The sequence below is a fragment of the Hyperoodon ampullatus genome (genome assembly GCF_949752795.1).
Source record: "Hyperoodon ampullatus genome assembly, chromosome: 14".
Lineage (NCBI taxonomy): Eukaryota > Metazoa > Chordata > Mammalia > Artiodactyla > Ziphiidae > Hyperoodon > Hyperoodon ampullatus.
This window is the reverse complement of record NC_136927.1, coordinates 50,858,158-50,882,640: the sequence shown is the minus strand read 5'-3', so window position 1 is coordinate 50,882,640 and position 24,483 is coordinate 50,858,158. Positions and strand designations below refer to the sequence as shown.

At 46.0% G+C, this 24,483-nt stretch overlaps 2 protein-coding genes across 3 annotated transcripts; one reads left to right on the top strand and one right to left on the bottom strand.

The window, feature by feature from the left end:
- Nucleotides 1-5,694: 5,694 nt before the first annotated feature.
- Nucleotides 5,695-24,034, bottom strand: BCL7B (BAF chromatin remodeling complex subunit BCL7B; the record flags this gene model as incomplete). 2 transcript variants are annotated; one of them, XM_079719938.1, is made up of 6 exons in its annotated part: nucleotides 5,695-6,773; nucleotides 7,030-7,109; nucleotides 7,710-7,880; nucleotides 10,072-10,168; nucleotides 20,696-20,771; nucleotides 23,943-24,034. In XM_079719938.1, the coding sequence occupies 6 exons, from the start codon at nucleotides 24,032-24,034 to the stop codon at nucleotides 6,681-6,683; spliced, it is 609 nt and encodes a 202-aa protein (XP_079576064.1). In that variant the 3' UTR covers nucleotides 5,695-6,680. The 2 variants fall into 2 exon arrangements, with proteins under 2 accessions (XP_079576064.1, XP_079576065.1); XM_079719939.1 differs by lacking the exon at nucleotides 7,710-7,880.
- Nucleotides 11,587-12,117, top strand: LOC307062556 (glycine cleavage system H protein, mitochondrial-like; the record flags this gene model as incomplete). The annotated part of the gene is made up of 1 exon (XM_079718296.1): nucleotides 11,587-12,117. A coding segment is annotated over one exon (531 nt), but the record flags the coding sequence as incomplete, so codon positions are not given.
- Nucleotides 24,035-24,483: the final 449 nt, after the last annotated feature.

Here is a 24,483-nt window from a genome sequence, read left to right as displayed (position 1 = left end):
GCTCCCGGGGGTGGGGTGGGGGAGGGGAGGGGTGAGAGGGCGGCGCGAACTCGGCTCCTTCACTGCTGGCGCCGCCGCGCTAGGGCCATGGAAAGGGACGCAGGGGCACAGAACTCCCACACACACTGCCGCGCCGCCCCGAAGCCTCCGGCCAACCTTCGCTACGGGTCCCCGCGTTCGGCAGTCACGACTCGGCCTCAGCTGCACCGGAGGAAATTATTGAAAAATGGCGGGAGATTCCCCTCCTCCCCCCGGTCCGGCCAGCGCACACACTAACGTGCTCCCCTGTGGCGCCGGTGGCGAATGCTCCAATAGGCGGAGAGCTGGTCAGCACCCAGACTTTATTGGCTTCGAGGAGCTGCCGCTCTGCGACTGGGTCCCTCCCCCTTCCCGGGCCGCCTAGTTGGGTTGCAGCGCACTAGAGGGCAGTATGAAGAGGTGAAAGGTCACGTTATGTAAGCGCCAGTGACAGGAGCGGGCCTCCAGCGGCGGAGTTGAAAGTGGGGGACAGCGGGGGACCGAAAGGCCGGGAATTCAAAGAGGTCAGGCCAGAGAAGCCCTCTAACATATACAGACACTGCGCCATCTGTCACCGAAGGCGACACCGACATCCGGGCACCACTGTCCGTGTGGTGTGCCGGAGGGGGGAGGGGGGAGGGGGAGCGCGCGGCCAGGGGCTTTGTCTTTTCACTTGGGCTCCGCCCCCTTCTTAAAGGCGCCGCTCTCGGCCACGCCCGGAGGTGCGCGGGTGGGGCGGATGGGAGGAGGGCTTGGCGGGAAGTAACCTCCAGACCTTACCTTAGCAAAGGTTCTACGAGGGATGACTTGAGCCCCAGCCTTGCTCCCCACAAAGTTACCTGCTTCTAGACTAGAGTGTGGTTGAGATCTGGATATTAGTATAATGCTTGCTTCTAGGGGCTTGCTGGAAAGGATAATACAGAAGCTTCTTTGGAAAAATATATTAAACGACATGTCTATTAAAAATACATATCTTCATTCAAATAGTCTTTACTAACACCTACAATGTTCAGGGCCCTGCGTTGGGTGCTACAGGGGGAAAAAATGAGACTTGAAAAAATGAGAGACAAATAATCACAGTTCTGTGTGATGAATGCTGTACAAAGTGCGCAGTAAGAAAACAGCAATAATTGTGCCTGGAGAGTGAGAACATTTGAGCTACTTCTCCAAGCACACTACACCCACATACTCCAAAATCTGCTTGGCTATCCAGTACAGTCAGAAACACACTTATTAATCATTCATCCCTGGTTAAATTGTCTCCCTTGGTTCAAAAATCTTCAGAGGGCTTCCCTGGTGGCGCAGTGGTTGAGAGTCCACCTGCCGATGCAGGGGACACGGGTTCGTGCCCCGGTCCGGGAAGATCCCACATGCCGTGGAGCGGCTGGGCCCGTAAGCCATGGCCGCTGAGCCTGCGCTTCCGGAGCCTGTGCTCCGCAACGGGAGAGGCCACAACAGTGAGAGGCCCGCGTACCGCAAAAAAAAAAAAACAAAAACAAAATCTTCAGTGCTCACAACATACCTTCCCAGCCTGGTCTTCGACAGGGCTAGACTGCTAGATGTCCCTGAATGGCAGCATGCCAATGCCAGACCTTTTTCTCCTTTTCTTCTCACCTTGAAGTGAGAAGGATACCCGCCCCCGCCCCCGCCCCCCCCCCCCCCCCGGTTAAAGGTAAGTTCTAGGTGTCAACTGGAAAAAAAAAAAAAAGCACAACCTAAAAGTTGAGAATTATGTTTTATTTGATAGACAATACCGAGGATTTAAGTCCAGGACACAACATCTCAGATAGCTCTGAGAGACTGCTTGGAAGAGGTAAGGGAGGAGCCAGGATACATAGGAGTTTTTGCAACAAAGACCAGGTAGTAGTCAGAACATCGAAAGATTACTGTTAAAGAAAACCAGGTATCTCAAGTTAAGAAATTTATTGCTTTTCTATGTATGGGAAGATGCAAAAGTCAGGGCTCACTGAAATCATTCCTTTGATATACACCTCAGCTATCTGGGGCCAGTATCCTGTGCTTTCTCTTCCTGAGTTTGGGGTCGGGGCGGGGCACTGCTAGATGGCGGGCATCCTGTTTCTATCCTGAGTTCCCTCATGGCTCAGCTTTAAGGTGATGGCTTGTTGCCTGCAACATCCTTTGTTTACTGATATGGCAGGCAACATTTTTTTTTTCCCATTGATATAGGTCAGACGCCATCTCTATGAAGCCCCTTCTGATCACCTAGCAGAGAAGGGATCTCTTCTTCCTTCAGTAGCAGTTTCTTCTAAGAGGATTAGGAGAAACCTCAGAGGATGTGGCATCTGAGTTGATTGTGAAGAGGTAAGTAGCACACTCCACTAGGCAGAGGAAATGAGGGACGAACTTTCTAGGCAGAGGGAGCAGCAGAGCAGACTTGGTAAATTCTGGACAATGTGCCTAAAACATAGGGATTTTTCAGGCAGAAAGTATCAAGAGATGAGAGTGGCAGAGGAAGTCATCATCCTGGCCAAAGCGTGAGGGTTGAATTGAAGCGACCCTATAGAAGGGAACTGCAGTAGTTTGTGGCACTAGTGGCAAGGGCCTCAAATGTGTAGCAAGATCAGTGGAAACAGGTGGCCGGATTTGAGGCACAGACTAAGTGGCTAATGGGATGGACACTTGCAGAACTAGATAACTAATGGCAGACTACACACAGAATAAGAACTCCAAAAACATCCAAAAAACAAATTTTGGAAACTTTTGATATTTCAAAAAATGCATCTAATTGCACATGAGAATGGTCACTGTAGTCATTTCAGTGCTTGGGGCTGCTATGGACTGGAATCCAGCCCTGGTGGTGGTAAAGCAGAGATCTAAAATGGGAGACTCAGTGATGGGCTCAGTTTCAGCCATAAGAACCGGAGGTACCCTGGAGAGCCATCCAGAACACAGTTGGAAATCCTGCAGACCGAAGTGGAAGCTAGAAGTGGGGCTTTGTGAATACAGCCTATTAGCTGGAGTCCCAAGAAAAGGAGCTGAGAAGTGTCTCTCCAAAGAATAGTGTTTACCTTGGAGACATGGAGTTATGGTTGGTTTTATTTTCTTCGTTATCTTTTTGTATATTTTTCCATTTGTTTTTCTAGTGATTATATTTTCGTTTTAAAATAGAAAAAAATAATAAACTTTAATGTGACTATTGCTTGGTGGTTGTCCTCCATTTCTTTCTATGGCTCCAGTTTACAAACAATGGAGCTAATTAACACAAGGTTTTTTTTAACACCCCTCTTTCACTGATGCAGACTGAAACCCTTGATTAGACAGTTTCAGCTTGTCATTTTTTTTTTTTTTTTTTTTTTTTTTGACTGCACCATGTGGCTAGCGGGGATCTTAGTTCCCTGACCAGGGATCTAACCCGTGCCCCCTGCAGTGGAAGCATGGAGTCCTAACCGCTGGACCGCCAGAGAATTCCCTACAGTTTCAGTTTCTGGCTGGTATTTTCCGGCCTGTCCTGTTGGTTCCTAAACCTCAAAACATCCCAAATCTGCAGTCTATGATCTCTGTTCCCTCCATCACCTGCTCTGTTTTTTATTTCTATTAATGGCCCCACCTTCCTCACAACCTCACAGGCTCAGCCTTGACCTCTCTTGAGCTCCACAGCCATAGGGTCAATCAGATGACAGCAATCTGCCTGCCTAAAATCATTAACCACCCCCTTCCTGCCATCCCCACTGCATCCTACTTCATTTCTGGCCAAAACTACTACTGTAATGACTTTCTTCTTTAAAAATGTTTTAAACTACATTAAAATTATGTATTTTTTCATGGTAAAATGGACATGGTTCCAAAAAGGAAACATATAAACGGAGTTAAGAAAACAAATAGTTCTACAAAAAGCAGCCCTGCAGTGCTCTCCCCCATCCCCTTCCTGCTTCCCCCAGGCATCCATTTTCAATACGTTAAGCTGTTTCCTCTGGTATTTACCTCCCTATTTCTAAATAACATATATTGCTGTTTTTTTTAGTTTTTCAGTTTTAATGTTAGCTATTGACTTTCGTCAGTGGAAGATGAGAACTTAGCCCTCTTATATCTCCCAGAAACACCATACATGTATACAAACATAATTATGTTGCAATAGTTCAATCAATAGTCAGTGTATAACTTATGATTATGAATTATTCACAGATGATCCACATGGTGAACTGATTGCATTTCCTTTCTTCGTTTCCCCTGGTTTGCCTCATGTATTTTACTTTGTTTTCCATGTACCTATCGCTGTTCTATCCTCAAACTCACAGAACTGTAAGTCTCCTCTTGATAAGTGCAAACATATCTGGATAAGGTTGGCAGGGTCCTTCCAACTTGTCCCCCTGCCTCTCTTTCCTCTCCATGGCATCTTGCTATGTCACTCCCCTGTTCTTGGCTTCTAATGGTTGGCTCCCTAAAGCCAACAGAGTAAAACCAAACTCCATGACGTGACCTTCAAAGCCCTCCACAATCTGTCCTGTGTTTCTGTTTCTTCCCTCAGGCTCCTTCCTCTTCAGCAAAACTAGGTTTATCTAGGTTTCTAAATACTATTCCCCACTAAAAGGATCCTCTATTTGATTCTTTTCCAAAATTTGCCTGGTCACTTTTTATGGTCTCTTGGTCATTATACTTTCAATAGCTTCCTTTGTTTAAACAAATTAAGACATACTTCATGTACCATATATGATTTTAGTATCTGTGACATTAAAGTTTTTTAGTACCTGTTAAATTTTTAAGAAATAACCAACTAAAGATGACGAAAAAACCAACTAGAGATGACGAAAAAAAAGGCAACAGAATTAACTGGGATTCTAGTTCCATCCATGACACCTGGAGCCCCTAAGAGAAATGAGAGGAATCACTTTAGGGAATACAGAAATGAAATTTTAAAAAAATATTTATTTAATTTGGTTGCGCCAGCTCCTTATGTTGTGGCACGTGGGCTCCTTAGTTGTGGCATGTGAACTCTTAGCTGCGGCATGTGGGATCTAGTTCCCTGACAAGGGACTGAACCCAGGCCCCCTGCATTGGGAGCGTGGCGTCCTAACCACTGCGCCACCAGGGAAGTCCAGGAAATGAAATTCTTGGAGATATAGAATGTAGAATTCTTTTCCACCATGACTCTGTTTTCCTTTGGAATCGGGAGCAAAAAGGAAGCCATGGACAAAAAGCAGACTTGTGATAGCCAGGGCCTTCGGGGGAGGGGCAAATGGGGAGTGAGGGCTTAAAGGGCTTAAAGGGTATGGGTTTCTGTTTGAAGTGATGAAAATGTTTGGAGCTAGACAGTGGTGATGACTGCGCAATGCTGTGAATGTACTTAGTGCCACTGAACTGTGCACTTTAAAATGGTTAAAACGGTACGTTTTATGGTTGTGTATTTTACCATAATAAAAAAAAAGTTAAAGAACAAAAGTCAGCCTCCTAAGGACCTGGAGCTGTACAGTGTACACAGGTTTTCATCTTACACAGGTACACAGGTTTTCATGTCACACAGGGACAGAAGTATAATTCCAAGCACATTACAACTTCAAATGGAGTCTCCAAATCATTTTCATCAGAAAGTCACTCTGTGGGAGTGAAGACAATTGGCAGGGCCCAGCTCACAGTGACTTCGCTAGCACTCAGCCACCACGCCCCCCAGCCCCTGCCCTCCACAACCTTCAAGAATGAAGCACTCAGCTACCAACAAGACATATTTCAAATAGTTTAATTTTAAAAATATTCTATTCGGTGCTAAAATATGTCTTCACTCACTGTTGTCCATTTCCATTTTCTTAAACTTTTTTGAAACAAAAAATAAAATCACGAGGTTCAATTAAACATGCAGATTTCAAAGAAAAGGGAACTTTCTAGAAAGTCTGAGCTGAAGGAGTACTGTGGGAATGGGTGCTGTTGTCAGAACCTCAAATTCTCACTGGGGCAGAGTTTGCGGCAGGAGTGCTGGGGACCGTGGCAGGAGGCAGGGGATGCTGGAATGAAATGTCCAGGTGGAAACAACAAAAGCTGCGCGTGCGTGTGTGTGCGCGCGCACACGCGTGTGTTGGAGAAGGGGATGGTTACAGTGGGGGACAAAGGACTGTCAGCAGCCAGAGAGCCCATGAGAGGCAGGATAACCTCAGGAATGGGCAGAAGTGCCAGGATAGCAAGAAATCTATATGGACTTTTCCACCCTCTCATGGAGCGAAGCCCTTCCCTTGCCTCCGGAGTCTACTCAGGCATTCTCCAACAGCAGCCTACAGGGCCCCTAGCCCTATGGGAAAGTCCATGAATCTACAGTCTCCATTCAATTCAAGTAAGCCCTAGGCACTCTCTTCTCTGGAGGATGCCTTCCACATCTCTTTCCTCTTGTAGAAGCACCAGCAGCTCAGTCCAGAGGTTCCGGAGCAGAAACTGCTACCTGGAGGTGACAGATGAACCCTGGAGTGGCCGATGCTCCAGCCTACTTGGGGTGCAAAAAGGACAGGAGTGCTCCTCTTCTCAGGATCAAGCAGACACAGGTGCCAGGGACGGGAAGATGACGTTACGACCCCCAGTCCTATGTCAGCCTTCCAGCCCAGAAGGCTCCTATGTGCAGGCTCTGGAGCCCAGTGCTTGCCCTTAGCCCAGCAGCACAGCACAGCCAGAACCAGAATGCAAGAGAGGCCTGGGGCCAGGAGGCGAAGGGTGCCAGGGTGGTGCTAGCTTTCTGACGCTGTCTGCGGCACTGCGGGCTGGTCCACACAGAAGCGTTTCAGGGGAGGCGCACCTGAGTCTTCCTCTTCCTCAGCAATCTAGAAGCAGCCAGAGCATGGAATCACAGGGCCATCCCTCTGAACCAGATCTCTCCTTCCACCCTAATTTACAACCCAGAAGTCCACCCCCCACTGTCTCACAGATAACCAAACCTCTTCCCCTACCTTATAACCTGGAGCCCAGCGTCCGTGCTGCCTTCCCAACTACAGCACATCCCGTGCTATAGCGCCAGTGCACATTAACAGAGCCCTTACTTTTTTCTTAGAAACTGGGAAACCCAAAGCACCTCCTTACCTGTGTCTCTAATGGAACTGGTTCTTCCTTCGTGAGGGTGGGAGGCTCATCAGCAACTTCTGAGGCGGGCAGGGAGGGCTCTGCAAAAGCAAAGGTGGGCGTAGCTGCAGGGCCTCCTGAGGCAGGAGACTCCTGTGGAATCTCTGCCCCAAGCTGGGGGAGTGTTCCTGCGAGCTATGTGGAGACGCCTTGGTGAAGAGGCAAGACAAGCCGCAGAATCAATATACATTGTAAGAAGAAATTTGCAGCATCTAGTGCAAAGAGCACGAGCTCTGAAGTTAGAAGGAATGAAATGAGACACACAGTTCCACAAGTTACTAGCTCTGTGATCATGGCCAAGCAACTGAACTTTTCTAAGACTACTTCCTCATCTGTAAAATGGAGATAACAGCTGCCATTTCATGGGGTTTTTGAGAGAATCATACCAGGCATCAAATATGAAAAGTGCCTTCCTTACAGAGAGCCTGGCGCTCAGTTGTGTTGCTGTTTTCTTTCTTCATTCTGTGAAAGGGGAAAATACAACCATTCCCAAAATAGCCTCAAACAATTGACAAGCGGCTTGAAGCTGCCAGCTCTGGGGCAACTTCTCTAACCTGTGACTCTAAAGAAGAGAAACATCAAGAGCAAGAGCAAGAGCAAGGCCCCTCCAAGACGCTCATCGTGGGCCAACAGAGACTCACCCTCAAGGATCTCCTGGCCCAGGGTGGGGGGCTGGGAGTCATCTGTGCGGAAGTCGGAGGTGTGCGCTGGGCTCAGGGACTCACTCTGCTGGGGGCTGGGGCTCGAGTTGGTGCTGCTGTCCACCTTGAGCTGATAGACATCAGACACGGAACTCTGGTTGCTGTTTTCATCTGAAAACCAAACATGACAAAGGCAACAGCTGAGGGTGGTCACTTCTGAGAGTAATTCAGTACAGAGCCAAGGGCCTGGTGTCTCTACAGACAGCATGGACACAGCCAGGCACACAATGATCACGGACGGCTGTAAACAGCCCCTGAACCAAAGGCAGACATTCTCGGGGCTTCTGTGCACTGCAACTTACCAACAAGAGTCTAAATTGATTAATTTAAGCATGTTCTATTTTATGACACATATTCTAAGCACCACAAGATGCAGCCAGAATCTTTAAGTTTATGCAACATTTATATTTCAGGAAGGTCAAGATATGCTTATTAATCCCTTCTTTATTATCCACCAGTTACAGCTGGTATTTTCCCACTGTCCAGTGAAGGGAGGAACACATCTGTGCCTCTCAACCTTTCTCACAATACAAGAGGTGTAGAAAATGATAGTCTGTCTGCTATTCTCGGCTGTCTGAAGGAGGGTGACAGTGTCTGGAGGTCGTCAGCTCGGGCCCTTGCACCTGCCTAGGCTCCATCTCACCGCCTCAAGGACCGTGGGATCCCACCTGGGAAGCGCTGTCTGAAGGCTTAAAGTCACCACCTAAGTTAAAAACACAGAGTCAGCAGGGCCTTCCTCTCCCTGACCTCCAGCAGCCAGTCACCAAATCTGCCCCACCCACTGCCCTGACTCAGCCTGTGCCCATTCCTTCCTCTCCCGTGGCCTCAGCTCAGCCCTCATGATCTCTCGCCTGGCCTCCAGCCACAGCTACCCAACTGCCCTTCCCGCAGTCTCAGGCACCCCCACTGGACCTCATACCACTGCCAGAGTGATCTTTCTAAACCCTTGTCGGTTCCCCACTGCCCACGAGATGGCCCTATCCCAACCTACAAACTCCCTTCTGATCTCCAGGCTCACCGCCTGCTGTTCTTCCCCATGCACCCTGGCTCCTGCCAAACTGGACTCTAACCTAAGAGCAGCTTCAAGTACCAGTGTCTGCTATGACATGCTCTTTCCGGTCTTCCTGCAAAGCCTCTAGACATGCCAACATTCGGCTCAGGCATCACCTCCTCCACAGAGCCTCGTGTCTCAGGCTCCCTTGGGTGGAAATGACCACCCTCTCTTTTATGCTCCTGCTGTTTCCTGGGCACACCTGCATTTACTATATTACACACCAGTCTCCCTCCATTACACTCTGCGCAGGCAGGCTCTGTGGCTTACTGGTCCTTGAATCTCCAGTGCAGTACACAGTACCTGGCACACAGTAGGAGTTCATTAAATGTTCAATGAATGAAAAGGATGAGATAGTGCCCAGACTGAGGAAATGGAGCCTCCCATTGTCTCCCAGAGCTTTATGATGGAACATCTCACACAGCTAGAGAACATTTCCCTTGTATTCTCTTCCTGTACCACACTGACCTTGCAGGGGTTGGGGGAGAAGTGAGGAGGGGATACCTGGTCACTCCCAGTCTAGTTCCGAAAAGAAAATTGTAAGCCCTTTCCAGTCTTTATCCTACAATGACCACCACCTTCTATACTAAAATGGAAGTAGCATTTTATCACAAAAAAGAATAAAGCTCTGTCACTCTTCTGCTTAGGCAAATACTTTTCTTCTCCAAGCATCAGTTTTCTGAAATAGGGATGACAGTAACTGCCTGGTTTATATCACAGGCTAATGTAAAGATAAAAATGAGAAACTGAAGTGAAAGTGCTTCATAAACAGTAGGTGCCACACAGGTATAAACGGTGATGTTATGAGTGTAGTGCTGACTCAGGCCGGACGTCTACCGAAGACTGGTTTAGGAGGCAGAGCTTGGGCTAAGGGTGGATAGGCAGATGCCCCGGCATGGGGGTGGGGGGGTCTCCTCTGAGGCACTCTCATCAAATACACAGTCTAAAGAAAAGAGCTTCTGATCCAGAAAACCAGGACCCACCATGGGGTCTGCCACCTACAAGTGATGTGACTTTAGATATGTAACCTCACCTCTCTGAGCCTCAGTTTCCGTAACTGGAAAGTGAGGAGACTGTCGTCTCTCTTGCAGGGTTATTGTGAGGTTTAAATGAAAAGCCTTCCATAAAGTGCCCAGGAAGATACCAGCAAAACAGCAGGCACTGAAATGACACACAGACTATTCTTCTGATTATTAATGGGTCATCTAAATTTTCATTTTCCTGCAAGGAAGACATATGGATGCAACTCACCCTGGAATTCAAGAAGGAGAGAGGAATTGGCTGAGGCATCAGAGGGAAAGCCATTAGGTTCCCGGGCTGCTGAACTGTTCGATTTTGACTTTTCTTTCTAGAAAAGGAAAAAAAGAGGAATATGACAGAGCCAAGCAGAAGACTCACAGAGAGAGAGAAGGTGTTGAGACACCAGAGAGGTCTGGATTAGGAACAGGAGGAACAACAGCGGTTTCAGAATCCAGGACCCGAGGAATAACAGGATCCTGGACAAGGTGTCCCCAGCCCTCAGTGTCTCTGTCAGTAAAATGGACCCTTCCAGTGCTAATATCATGAATTGCAAGTGAGAGGCAGATACATATCTTCCACTAGAGCTCCCTGTAGGACTCTTCTGCTTTCTGCCCTGATGAGAATGCTCTATCCAGTCCATTTGAGAAAGATCCTTGTTTTAGTAGCACAGCAGGGAAGAAAAAAAAGTGAAAGAAGAAAGGACCTCTGACTGGACAAAGGAAGGAGTCACTTTATATGTAACGCAAGCAGTGACAGGACAAGGGGCCCCTGCTAGCTCTATTCCTCACCAATCCACCACATCCACTCAAAATGATCTCCCATGTCCACCTTTGCCTTCAAGCAGGATGCAGGTTACACATGTGGGGGAACCACAGTGGGAAGGTAAGCACTAGCTTGCAACAAACAAGGAAATAATCCACAGGACAGAAAACCATCAATCCAAGCATTTGCAAATGAGAGCATCCCAACAGCCAAAAGTTCAAATCTGAATAATCTCAAATTTACTAATTCATACTTTTTATACTTGCCTATTTATTGTACGTGCATTGTACTAGTGATACAACTTAGTGTTTCTTAATACTCTCAATACTAGCTCGGCAATAAATCAACTGTACACATATATGCAGTCCTTCCCTTCATTTTTTCATATACAGACATAATTTTAATGTAATTACACTTTACCATTTTACTGCAGAGGCTACATAAACATAATTTTTACTAGCTGCACAATATTCCAGATATCATAATCACTTAATCACTACTCAACTAGTGGACATTTGGCTTTACCTGATTTAGGACTGTCTTTGTTTGTTGCTAGTAGGAATAAGCCCACAATGCTCAACTTTCACTTTTTCCTGGATTATGTGACTAAATTCACAAAAAAAATTCCTTCTAGATCAAAAAGTATAAACTAAACATATTTTTCTTAAAATATTCTGTGGCTCACTCACCACTCTCTACAAGGAGGTTGGCAATATATTTGGAGTACAAGCATCACGGCACCCATGCCAACATTTGGCTTTATCATTATTTTTTTCTGATCTCTCATTTATCTTTATTTTAATGATTCTGTGCTCATATAAAATATGCATTCACTATAAGAAATTCTGAAAATACAGAAAAAGAAATGAAAAATCACCTGTACAACCAGAGACAACCTATACATACAACTGTATGAAAATGGCTCATGATTCAGCATTATAACTTGCTCCCCTTCCCCCATTCACCATATTAAAAACATTTTTCTCTGCGAACACGGCGCTGCGAGTGGTGTGGAGCGTGCGGGCCGCGGTCTACAGCCTGTGCGCCACCTCTGCGCCCAACACGCCCTGCCCGCTGCGGCCCTGGGGACTGCGGGCGGGCGCCGACCGGGCGCTGCGCACCGGACCCGCTCTGCTGTCGAGTTGTAAATTCACAGACAAACATGAGTGGGTAACAACAGAAAACGGTGTTGGAACAGTGGGAATCAGCAATTTTGCACAGGAAGCTTTGGGAGATGTTGTTTACTGCAGTCTGCCTGAAGTTGGGACAAAATTGAACAAACAAGAGGAATTTGGTGCTTTGGAAAGTGTGAAAGCTGTGAGTGAACTCCACTCTCCTCTATCAGGAGATGTAACAGAAATGAATGAAGCCCTAGCAGAAAATCCTGGACTTGTCCACAAATCTTGTTATGAAGATGGTTCGCTGATCAAGATGACACTCAGTAAGCCTTCAGAACTAGATGAACTAATGAGTGAGGAAGCATATGAGAAATACATAAAATCTATTGAGGAGTGAAAATGGAACCCCTAAATAAATTATCTGTGGTAAAACTAGTTATAAAAATTATGTAATTCAAGGATAACATTGTTATCTTAACCATATATATATATATATATATATATATATATATATATATATATAGTAACTTGCTTACAGCCATCCCTGGATTTAGGTCAAAAGACTCAATGAACTTGCCACTGGAAATAAATGGCAGTGGAGAAAAGTTTGTTAGTTGTATAGTGTCCAATTAAGAAATTACTATCTTAATTTTGCAATATACTGTGTTTGCTTGTGCTATTTTTATACAGTGAAGCAACAGCCTTGCAGGAAAATAAGAAACAGTTTAATAATAAAATATGTAACTTCCTAAAAAAAAATTTTTTTTTCTATGCCATTGAATAATCTTCTATACCATCTTTTATAATGGTTACAAAGCTTTACAATATACTGGTGCACAATAACTTAATGAATTCTCTACAATAAGATCTTCATTTTGCTTGCAATTTTTAAATACCACGAACAATAATATTGTGATGCTCAACACTATAGATGTACCTTGTACACATCATGATTATGTCCTGAGGATAAATTTCTAGAGATAAAACTTCTAGATCAAAGGCATAAATATTCTGAAAGCTTTTTCCCCCTCAGCTTTACTGAGGTATAACTGACAAATAAAATTGTAAGATATTTAAAGCATACCCTGGGTTAATTTGATATACATATACACTGTGAAAGGATTCCCACCATCTGGTTAATTAAGCTTTTAAGTATACATATATGATCAACTTCACCTGTAGAAAGTGTGTCCCAATTTACTCTCCCATCAGCAGTGCCCCACTCCCTTATGTCCTTCACATTTTTTTCTTTACCAATTTGGTCATTTTCTATTTTTCCTAACCTAACTGGTCTATGCTAGTACCTTAGAAGATGGCACACTATCATGGACCACTGGAAGGTACATAAACCGATGGACCTCAGGGCCCAGCTCAGAAACCAACACAAACACTGTAAGAAGCCCTTCGGAGAGACAAAAGGAGCTGAGTCCTGGGCAGGAGAACTTGAAATAGGAAAGGGCCAGGGTCTTATATGTGAGAAATGGGGAGGGGGTTGCTGTACATGTGGGGGGTTCCCCCATATGTACACACTACCCAAGAGAGCTAGCAGCCTGACCTTTGACCCTTATGGGTATTGGCATCACCAGAGCCAGGGTTAGATGAAAAACAAAGGGTGACTCCAGAGCCCCCCTAACTTTCACCCACCAGCTCCTTGGGCTGGACAAGGACGGCTGCTCCCAGATAAAGGCAGCACGTGGAAGACTGGTACTAGGGAGTTCCCTGAGACACAGGGGAAGATGAGAGAGGGGAAAAGGGAAAGGCTGAACCCTGAGGCTAATCCCATCCCCTAAATCCATTTAGAGGAGGGAACACAAAGCCTCATTTCTACACATTTCTAGCCAATGTAGCTCAGACTCAAAAGGAATAAAAGATGAGTGCACAGAAAAAACTAACCAGACACTGGAGGAAAACAAGCACCATGAAAGACAATAAACAGAACAAGCTATACCGGAAGAAGCAGACTAGAGGGACAGAAAAATTGAAATAAAACATAGCAAATCTCCTCAGAAAGATAAGGATGACACTGGAAAGTTGTTTTGAACAACCAACAACAAAGGAAATTTGGTATGAATAATAAACTCGTTCAAAATAAAAATTAAGTGAATGAGGGAATTCCCTGGCAATCCAGTGGTTAGGACTCCGCGCTTCCACTGCCTGGGGCCCAGGTTTGATCCCTGGGAAGGGAATTAAGATCCCACAAGCCAGCTGTGCAGTGTGGAAAAAAAGAAAAAACAATTAAGTGAACGAGTTTATTAGCAGAAATAGAGCTGAAGAAAAGATTAATGAGCAAACCCTGGGTTGAGAAGTCAGAATATATGAGGACAAAATAAAGAGATGAAACAAACTAAAAGTTAAGAAATGAAGCTAGATGTTCACATTATAGGATATTCTTACAGAAGTTCCAGGTCAAACAGAAGAAATTCTAAAAGTTTCCAGGAATACAAAAGAATCACCTACAAAGAAATCAAGAATTAGACTGACATCAGATTTCTCAACAGAAAACTAGAAGCACAACAACTGAGTAATAGTTTCAAAATGTTGAAAGAAAATAATTTTTAACCTAGAATTTCATATACAGGTAAAATGATCAATTAAACATGAAAGTATGTTATGAAGATGGTTGGCTGATCAAGATGATCAAAAGTTTTCTCCACATCAAAAGTTTTCTCCACACAAGTCCTCTTTGGCAAAATTCTTGAAGGGTGTATTCCAGCAAGAAAAGAAATGAATCTAAGAGAAAGCAATAATAGGTACAAAGGGTTAGTAAATAATTAGTAATGTTTACTTTGCCTAATTAAGCAATGACTAAAACAAGAAATGTCTGTAAAAACAGAAATATCTGAACAGAATATCTGACCTGAAATTCCATTCAAAACTAAGGAGAGGGCAGGAATGAAAGTGGGGGGCGGGGGTAGAGACCAGGGGTGGTTAAAAATGTGTTCAGGCTCAGAGGGGAAACATAGATTTTGATAAGCTTTATACACTGATACAGAAAAATAGTAAGTATAACTCTTATTAGGTTAGAGATAGCCAATAAAAAAATTAAAAATAAAATGTGGAACTTTCAAATCAGAAGAAAATTTGTCTAGTCATCATGAGGTGAAGAGAAAAAAGAAAGTGTATCATGGCAGAAATCCTTGTCCATGTAAGTAGAATGTTTAGATGGTGACATTTTCACGGCCTTTCCGGCCCCTAAGTGGTGCCACAGCTATTATGAACACACATAGCTAGTATACATGTCCTGAGGAGACTTCTAGGAAACTCCTTAAATTCATGAAAATACCATTTGCCCATCCTTCCACTCTCTTGCTGCCTTGAACTTGAATGTGTTGAATGATGGCTGGAGCTCAAACTTGGATACAAGGTCAAACATGAAGCAGAGGAAAATGGGCAATTGTTTAATGCGTATAGAGTTTACCTCTGCAAGATGAAGAGTTCTGGAGATGGATTACACAACAAAGTGAATGTATTCAACACTACTGAACTGTACACTTAAAAAAATGGTTAAGATGGTAAATTTTATGATATGTGTATTTTACCACAATAGAAATAAAGTAAAATGAATAGAACCATTACTCTCTTAAATATAAATTATTGAAAAAAAAAAAAAGGTGGGACTTCCCTGGTGGCTCAGTGGTTAAGAATCTACCTGCCAATGCAGGGGACACAGGTTCGAGCCCTGGTCTGGGAAGATCCCACATGTCACGAAGCAACTAAGCCCACACGCCACAACTACTGAAGCCCGTGGGCCTAGAGCCCATGCTCTTCAATAAGAGAAGCCACCACAATGAGAAGCCCACACACTGCAACGAAGAGTAACCCCCGCTCGCCACAACTAGAGAAAGCCCACGCGCAGCAATGACGACCTAATGCAGCCAAAAATAAATAAATAAATTTATTTTTTAAAAAAAGGAACAGAGGCTTCCCTGGTGGCACAGTGGTTGAGAGTCCACCTGCCGATGCAGGGGACACAGGTTCGTGCCCCAGTCCGGGAAGATCCCACATGCCGCAGAGCGGCTGGGTCCGTGACCCATGGCCGCTGAGCCTGCGCGTCTGGAGCCTGTGCTCCGCAATGGGAGAGGCCACAGCAGTGAGAGGCCCGCGTACCGCAAAAAAAAAAAAAAAAAGGAACAGAAAGGTTGCAAGAAACCTGGGTCCCTGGGGACTCTTAGAGTGGAAGTGCCACACCAGTCCTAGACTGCATATTTCTGTTCCTCTAAGAATAAAATAAAACTTTTAAAAACCATTACTACTTTGAGTTTTCTGTCACCCACAGCTAAACCCAATATGCCCAATAAGCAGAAAAATGTAAAACGGGGAAAGAGAATTACAAGACATACCAGGGAAATACAAATCAAAAGAAGACACGGTATCTTCTAGAATATCTAGAATATCAATCAAAGAAGCCATGCAAATCAGAAGAGTAAAGAGGAAACCCAATACAAGAATAAGGAAAATACAAGAAATCAGAGGGGAATTTCCTGGCAGTCCAGTGGTTAGGACTCTGTGCTTTCACTGCCGAGGGTCTGGGTTAAATCCCTGGTTGGGGAACTAAGATCCCGCAAGCTTCAGGGCAAAAAAAAAGAAATCAGAAAAGAAGAAATCTAAATGAATAAAAAGGAAATCTGAAGAGATAAAATTGTCAACCTCCCTAGTGTTCAGAGAAATGCAAAATAAACAAAGAGATACCACTTTACTTCTATCAGATTGGCAGGATTTAGGAATTAGGAGTTAGCTAATATCAGATGTTGCTGAAGATGTGGGAAATGGGAGCCCTGTGGCACAACTGGGGAAGTGTACTAACTATCTGGGTGCAGCTATTCGGGAGACAGATCTGACAGCCAGCATCTAGTAAAAACAATCATGTATGTACAGCCAGTAACAGAGCAATCTCACTCCTGGGCATCTAATCCAGAGAAAACCTCCCACAAATCCTCAAGGGCAATGGTTTAAGGGATGTCCACCAGAGTCATCTGTGCTACCAAAAAAAGCTGGAGGCAACACACACAAACAGACCCATATTCAGACACTTGGAATACGACAAAGTTGGTTCTACAGAGCAGGAGGAAAACAGTCTTTTCAAGTGGTGGGACAAATGCATATCCACATGGAAAAAAAATGAAATTGGGCCCCTACTTCAAAATACACAAAAATTAGGGCTTCCCTGGTGGCGCAGTGATTGAGAGTCCGCCTGCCGATGCAGGGGACATGGGTTCGTGCCCCAGTCCGGAAAGATCCCACATGCCGCGGAGCGGCTGGGTCCGTGAGCCACGGCTGCTGAGCGGGCGCGTCCAGAGCCTGTGCTCCACAACGGGAGAGGCCACAACAGTGAGAGGTGCGCGTACCACAAGAAAAAAAAAAAAAGAGGAGGCAGGGTTGCCTAGTAGTATAAAACATGGTCTCCAACCTAACCTCTACAACTCAAAATACACGAAAATCAACTCCAGGTGTGTTATAAATGGGAACAGGATAACAAGATTGTAGAAGACTATATGGAAGAATATCTTTGTGACCTCAAAGAAGGAACAGATTTAAGACATTTAAAAGCACCAATTATAAAGTAAAAGATTATTTTGTCTACATTAAAATTAAAAACTTCTGTTACTCGGGACTTCCCTGGTGGCATAGTGGTTAAGAATACGCCTGCCAATGCAGGGGGCACGGGTTCGATCCCTGGTCCAGGCAGATCCCACATGCGGCGGAGCAACTAAGCCCATGCACCACAACTACTGGGCCTGCGCTCTAGAGCCTGTGAGCCACAAATACTGAGCCTGCGCGCCTAGAGCCCGTGCCCTGCAACAAGGGAAGCCACCACAAGAAGCCCGCGCACCACAACAAAGAGTAGCCCCTGCTCACAGCAATGAAGACCCAATGAAGCCAAAAATAAAATTAAAAAAACAAAAACAGGCCTTCCCTGGTGGCACAGTGGTTGAGAGTCTGCCTGCCGATGCAGGGGACGCAGGTTCGTGCCCCGGCCCGGGAAGATCCCACATGCCGCGGAGCGGCTGGGTCCGTGAGCCGTGGCCTCTGAGCCTGCGCGTCCGGAGCCCGTGCTCCGCAACGGGAGAAGCCACAATAGTGAGAGGCCCGCGTACTGGGAAAAAAAAGAAAAAACTTCTGTTACTCAAGCCTGCATAAACGGAGTGTAAAGACAAGCCATGGAATGGAAAAAGGTACAGATAGTATTTAATCAATAAAGAGTATGTGTCCACAACACAGAGAATCCCTACAAGTCCTAAGAAAAAGACCACAGCCAAACAGACAATAGGAACTTCTTAAAAGAGGAAATCCAGGGCTTCCCTGGTGGCGCAGTGGTTGAGAGTCCGCCTGCCGATGCAGGAGACGCAGGTTCGTGCCCCGGTCCGGGAAGATCCCACATGCCGCGGAGCGGCTGGGCCCATGAGCCATGGCCGCTGAGCCTGCGCGTCCGGAGCCTGTGCTCCGCAACGGGAGAGGCCACAACAGTGAGAGGCCCACGTACCGCAAAAAAAAAAAAAAAAAAAGAGGAAATCCAAAAGGATGCTGAAAAGGTTCTCCATCTCATTAGTAATTACATCATTAATCACCGAATTAAAACCACAATGAGATATCTTAATACATTAAGTCTAACTATACCAACTGTTGATGAGGATTTGGAGCAGTGAGAACTCATATTGCTGTTAAGAATATATACTGGTACAATCACTTTGGAAACTAGTTTGGTAGTCGCTAGTGTAGGTCAAAATACACATATCCTAAGACTTAGCTATTCTACTCCTAGGAATATATCCTAGGAAAACCCATGCATGTGTTGACCCACATACTGAATAAGAATGTCACAGCAACATTGTTCCTATTATCCCAAATGGGGAACAACCCAAATATTCATCTACAGGAGAATAAGAAAGATAAATTATGGTACAGTCCTATAATAAAACTCCATACAGGGACTTCCCTGGTGGTCCAGTGGTAAAGAATCCGCCTTACAATGCAGGGGACATGGGTTTGATCCCTGGTCAGGGAACTAAGATCCCACATACCACGGGGCAACTAAGCCCGCGTGCCACAACTACTGAGCTCACGCACCTCAACTAGAGCACGAGCGCCACAACAAGAGAAGAGAAAACCCACGGGCCACAACTAGAGAGAAGCCCGCACGCCACAACGAAAGGTCCCGCGTGCCTCAACGAACATCCCGCATGCCACAACTAAGACCCGATGCAGCCAAAAATAAAAATTAAATTAAATTAAAAAACAAAAACAAAAAAACCTCCATACAGCAATGAAAAGGAACAAACAGCTCCAAATACGACATGGATGATTTTACAAACATAACACTAGGCAAAAAAAGCAAGATATACAAAAATAGATACTTCATGATGCTGCTTATATAAAGTAAAAAATGTTTACAAATGACTAAGGAAGTGGTTGTAAAAGCAAAAGTAGGAGAGTGATCTCCTCTAGAGGGGAGGGAGGGGGATGCTGGGAAGAGTTACAGAGCCTTCTGGGGGAGCTGGCAATGTCTATTTTTTGACCTAGGTGGTTTTTACAAGGGTATTAGCTTTATATTTTTTCACTATATACTACATATGTTTTAGATACTTTTCTGTACGTGTTTTATATTTCATATCTTTTCAAAACAATCAGGAAAAAAAAAGAGTTGGAGAAATCTGGGTGTTTATCACTCAGGGAATGTATAGATAAATGTGGTCACTGCACATAAGAGAATACAATGCAAGAGTAATGGTAATAATTTTATTTACAATTACAGAAACATGCAGAGTTCTCAAAAAGAGAATAGAGGTTTATAGCACAATGCTATATATAGATGCAAATTTTAAAAAAATACAAATATGAAACAACGCTATGTATTTTTCAAGAATATACAGGTGTCCAGAACTTCCCTGGTGGCGCAGTGGTTAAGAATAAGCCTGCTGGGCTTCCCTGGTGGCGCAGTGGTTGAGAGTCCGCCTGCCGATGCAGGGGACACGGGTTCGTGCCCTGGTCCGAGAAGATCCCACATGCCGCGGAGCGGCTGGGCACGTGAGCCATGGTCGCTGAGCCTGCGCGTCTGGAGCCTGTGCTCCATAACGGGAGAGGCCACAACAGTGGGAGGCTCACGTACCGCAAACAAACAAACAAACAAAAAGAATACACCTGCCAATGCAGGGGACACGGGTTCCATTCCTGGTCTGGGAAGATCCCACATGCTGCGGAGCAAATGGGCCCGTGTGCCACAACTACTGGGCCTGCGCTCTGGAGCCCGCGAGCCACGGCTGCTGAACCTGCGCACCACAGCTACTAAAGCCCGCTCACCCTAGAGCCCGCACACCACAACTACTGAAGCCTGCACGCCTAAAGCCCGTGCTCCACAACAGGAGAAACCACCGCAGTGAGAAGCCCGCCCACAGCAACGAAGAGTAGCCCCCACTCACCACAACTAGAGAAAGCCCGTGCGCAGCAATGAAGACCCAATGCAGACAAAAATTTAAAAAAAGAATATACAGGTGTCCAAATAAACCCATGGAAGAGGAATTAGTAAGGCATATATACATATTAAACACATGATGTAATAAACTACAGTGGGCAGCAGGAGTCCACAAACTTTTTCTTACAGGGCCAGATAATAAATATCTTGGGCTTTGCAGGCCATTAGGTGTTATGGCAATTACTCAGCTCTGCCATTACAACTCAAAAGCAGCCACAAATAAGGAAACAAACAGGCATAGGTGTGTTCAAATAAAACTATATTGAATCACAGGGAGCAGGCCTGGGCTGTAGTTTGCCAAGCCCTGGAAAAGAGGAATGGGTTAAGGAAAGGGAATAAAGGGGGGGAAATAATAAAATAAGAGGCTTTGCGTGGACCAATGACAGAGGATGCCTTGAAGTATTTTCAACTCAATTCTGGGAAAATACATTCCATTATAATTAAGAGGCAATCAAAGAAAGAAAGAAGACGTTACCTTTTTGTTGTTTCGATTTTCTTCCACACTTACCTCCTTGCTGTCTGTCACGGGAACCCACTTAAATATCCTAAGGGACGTGTCACCCACAGTCACCCACTTTTTCTCCCTAAAACAAAGACACTTCTTAGAACTGATAAACAATAAAATAGATTTTCTGATCATAACTGTGCTTTCCCACTTCTCAGCAGACCATTCCTTCAATCTTAAGTGCTTTCTAAACTTCCTCTCCGTCAAATCATACCTTACCTTTCAGGACAAAATCATCCCTTCCAGAAACACTTTGCTATCAAATGCCTTTGGCTCTGAACCCTCTACTTGCCACCTTTGCTCATGTATAGTGTACCAAAACCTTTTGTTCCTCACAGCCTACAGCAGTATAGAGTATCAGCACATTTTCAAACTCAGGTATCTATCTGGCATAAACTTCTTTATTTCCCCCAAATTAATTCAATTCCACTGATATTTATAAAGCCCTAATATACAAGGCCCTATAGGAGATAAAGGATATATAAGATAGGGTCCCTCTCTTGGGAACTCATAGCAATGAAAAGATAAGTAAAGAAATCATTGTAACACATGAAGGTGGCAAGAAGAAGGCTGAAAGAGTAAGACCAGGATATCCCATGGAAGGCAGAACTCCTATGACTCCTGTGGAACTCTGGATTGAAACACGATGCTATTTAAAAATAATCACAGGAGCAGGACAGGATGCTTCCAACTAACAGACCTGAGCCTCACACTGGCTTCTGGAAGAGGTGAAGGCCAAGCCGCCATGGAAAGACTGCTTTAAGGTTTCATTTTACAGAAGAGGTTACTTTTGAGATGAGCCTTAAAAAATGAGTAGTTGTTCTCCCCACCCCGCACATACCTGGGGAGGGAAAGGCAAGTGACGTTGTTGAATAAGAGTGGAGATTATGAACGGCCAGAGTTGGGGAGTCTGGAGTATGACTTCTGCAAGTTTCGCATCCCAATTTGAGGACAAAAAAGCAAAAAAAGTAACTGCTGTTACTGCTGCTATTGATGATGCTATTCAGCAAATGGTGACATCACAGAAATGTAGAGACTATGATGTAACCGAAAGAAGAATGAACTAAAGACTTAGGAAACTGGAATTAATTCCTGGACAAGCCACTCATTTATTCCTGGAATTAAATTAATTAATTAATTAATTCATTCATTCATTCCTGGACAAGCCACTCATTTATTCCTCATTTACTAAAAAATATTTAATATTCAAGACGCTATGCTAAGTCTTGGGCACACAGGGAACAAGATGCACAGTCCTGACCCTCACAGACCCAAAATTCCAACCGGAAACAGACATCACACAACTCATCTCACAGTTAGAAACCTAATCACTAGGTTTAACCATATCAAACTGCCGCTTCTGCTGGTTAAAAAGGCAAATACAGGTGATATCTTATGGTTCGACCTAATACAATTGTGGAAAGTTCCAGTAGGGGACCTGATTTAGACTGCGGATCTTGAAAGGTGTCCTTGAGGAAGCAACTGGAGAGCAGAACTAGGAGTTAACCAGGCAAGGGGGAGGAGAGGGTAAAGGAAGGACACCAGGTAGCAGAAACAGAAGTGTGGCCCCAACTGAAAGATGGCCAGCATCTTGGGAAAGAGGGCAGTTTGAACCAGTCTGGTGGGGCAAGAAGGATCATCTTTGGTCTTTATCCTAAGAGCAAGAAGAGATCAATGAAGCATTATTTCCCAAGCAGAGGAGTGCTAGAAGATTCACACTTGATAAAAATACAATGTGATGAATGGACTGGGGAATGAGCCAGTCCTGAAGCAGGCAGATCATAGGGAAGTTGGTACAAGAGTTCTGGGTGAGAGAATATGCTCATCTGCCCTAGGTTGCAGGTGAGGACGGAGATGGCCAGAAGAGAAAGGTATGCCCATTTTTAGGTTTCCTAAAAAAACCTAGAAGGATGAGATTTGGAGGGGAAAAATCATTAATTATTTAACTAGTATTTATGAGTCCAACTATATATGAAGCCCTTATTGATAAAGAGTTAAGGAACTTGATCTTGTAGAGGAATGGACAAATAAACACGAAAATAAAGTCCAAGGTAATGACCCTAAAGGGAGTGGAGGGACTTCCCTGGTGGCGCAGTGGTTAAGAATCCGCCTGCCAATGCAGGGGACACGGGTTCAAGCCCTGGTGGGGGAAGATCCCACATGCCACGAGCAACTAAGCCCGTGGGCCACAACTACTAAAGCCGGCGCGCCTAGGGCCCGTGAGCCACAAGAGAAGCCACCGCAATGAGAAGCCCACCCACCAGAATGAGAAGCCCACCCACCGCAATGAGAAGCCCACGCACCGCAAGGAAGAGTAGCCCCCGCTCGCTGCAACTAGAGAAAAGCCCCCGCGCAGCAACCAAGACCCAACACAGCCAAAAACAAATATATAAAATAAATTAAATTAATTTAAAAATAATAATAAAGGGAGTGGAGGGTGAAGGGCAGGAGAACTTGGAGAAGGCTTCCTGGAGGAAGCTAACACCTACCCGGACTTTAAAACTATTATTAGTAATCAGCTAGAGAAAAGTACTCAAGAAGTTGGCGCAAACAGTTGGCTGTGAAAATTGAAGGTAATAACGCATTACTGTTTCTGGTACAAAATAGGCGGTCAACCGGCGCCTGCAACGAACACTACAGGAGCCGTTTCCAAATGAAGAGTAGATCCTGACTCCTCTACTAACAGCTCCCAGGCCACAAAGAGAAAATGCCTACCCAGCTCGCTCGTGTGGGTCCGTATTAGGCGAAACACAGGGCTTTTAATTCCAATAACCACTTGGTCCCGGGGCATGTAGGTTTGCCGAGAAGCTCTCACCTAACTTAGACGACTTAATACGTAGAGCGCTCAGTCTGGCCAACGGGAAATTCTCAGAGATTGTTAGCTATTATACGGGACAGTTCAGAACGCAAAAGGCTCCCGAGGCAGGCGGGCGCGGGGACGGGGCCCGCGCCAGGACCGGCGTGCGAACCAAGACCCAAGACCGAGCGCCGCCAAACGCCCGCAGCTCCTCCGGGCGCCGCGCTGCCCTAGGGCAGGTGGGCGGACCCGCTAGCCGGGCGACCCGCTGATTGGTTGCGGCTGGCGCGCCCTCTGACCTCACGCCGACGCGAGCGGCACCCTCCTCCCGCCTTCTCCGCCCCCCCTTCCCCCAAGCGCCCGCCGGTCTGCTCCCACCCCACCCGCCAGTTCACCGCCGCTCTGGGCCTGGGCCGGCGTCCCCCTCCAGCACCCTCGGCCCTGGCCCCTCACCATTTCCGCACTTTCTCGATGGCCGCCATCACCTTCTTGATGTCATCCTTGGCCCGGCTGCGGGTCTCGGCCCGGACAGACCGGCCCGACATGACGGCAACGAGAGCGGCGGGGGCCGGGGCACTGCTCCCAAGGCACCGGGAATCGCGCGCCTCACGCGCCGCCGCCCGCCAGGCGCAAACAGCGTCACCGCGGCCGTCACCCCCTCCGTGCGCGCGTGCGCGAGGAAGCGCGCGCACCCGCCCTCCCCATGGGGCTCGAGGCATCAGCGCGCCTGCGCGCCCAGTCTCAGGTGCCCCACCCCGGGCGTCCCACCCTGCGCGCCCCGCCCTCGTCGACCCACCCTGGGCGTCCCGGCCTGGGCACCCCTCCCTGGACGTCCCCGAGTCCAGTGAGCTTCCAAGCAGGCCTGGGTAAGCGGGCGAGCTGGTGGCACGTGCTGTGTGCAGGGTGTGGTGGGAGGCTCTTTCCCAGGGGAGCATCTTAATCCTCTGGACAGAGCTGCCGCCATAACCTGTATTTTATGGGCTTGACCCTAACG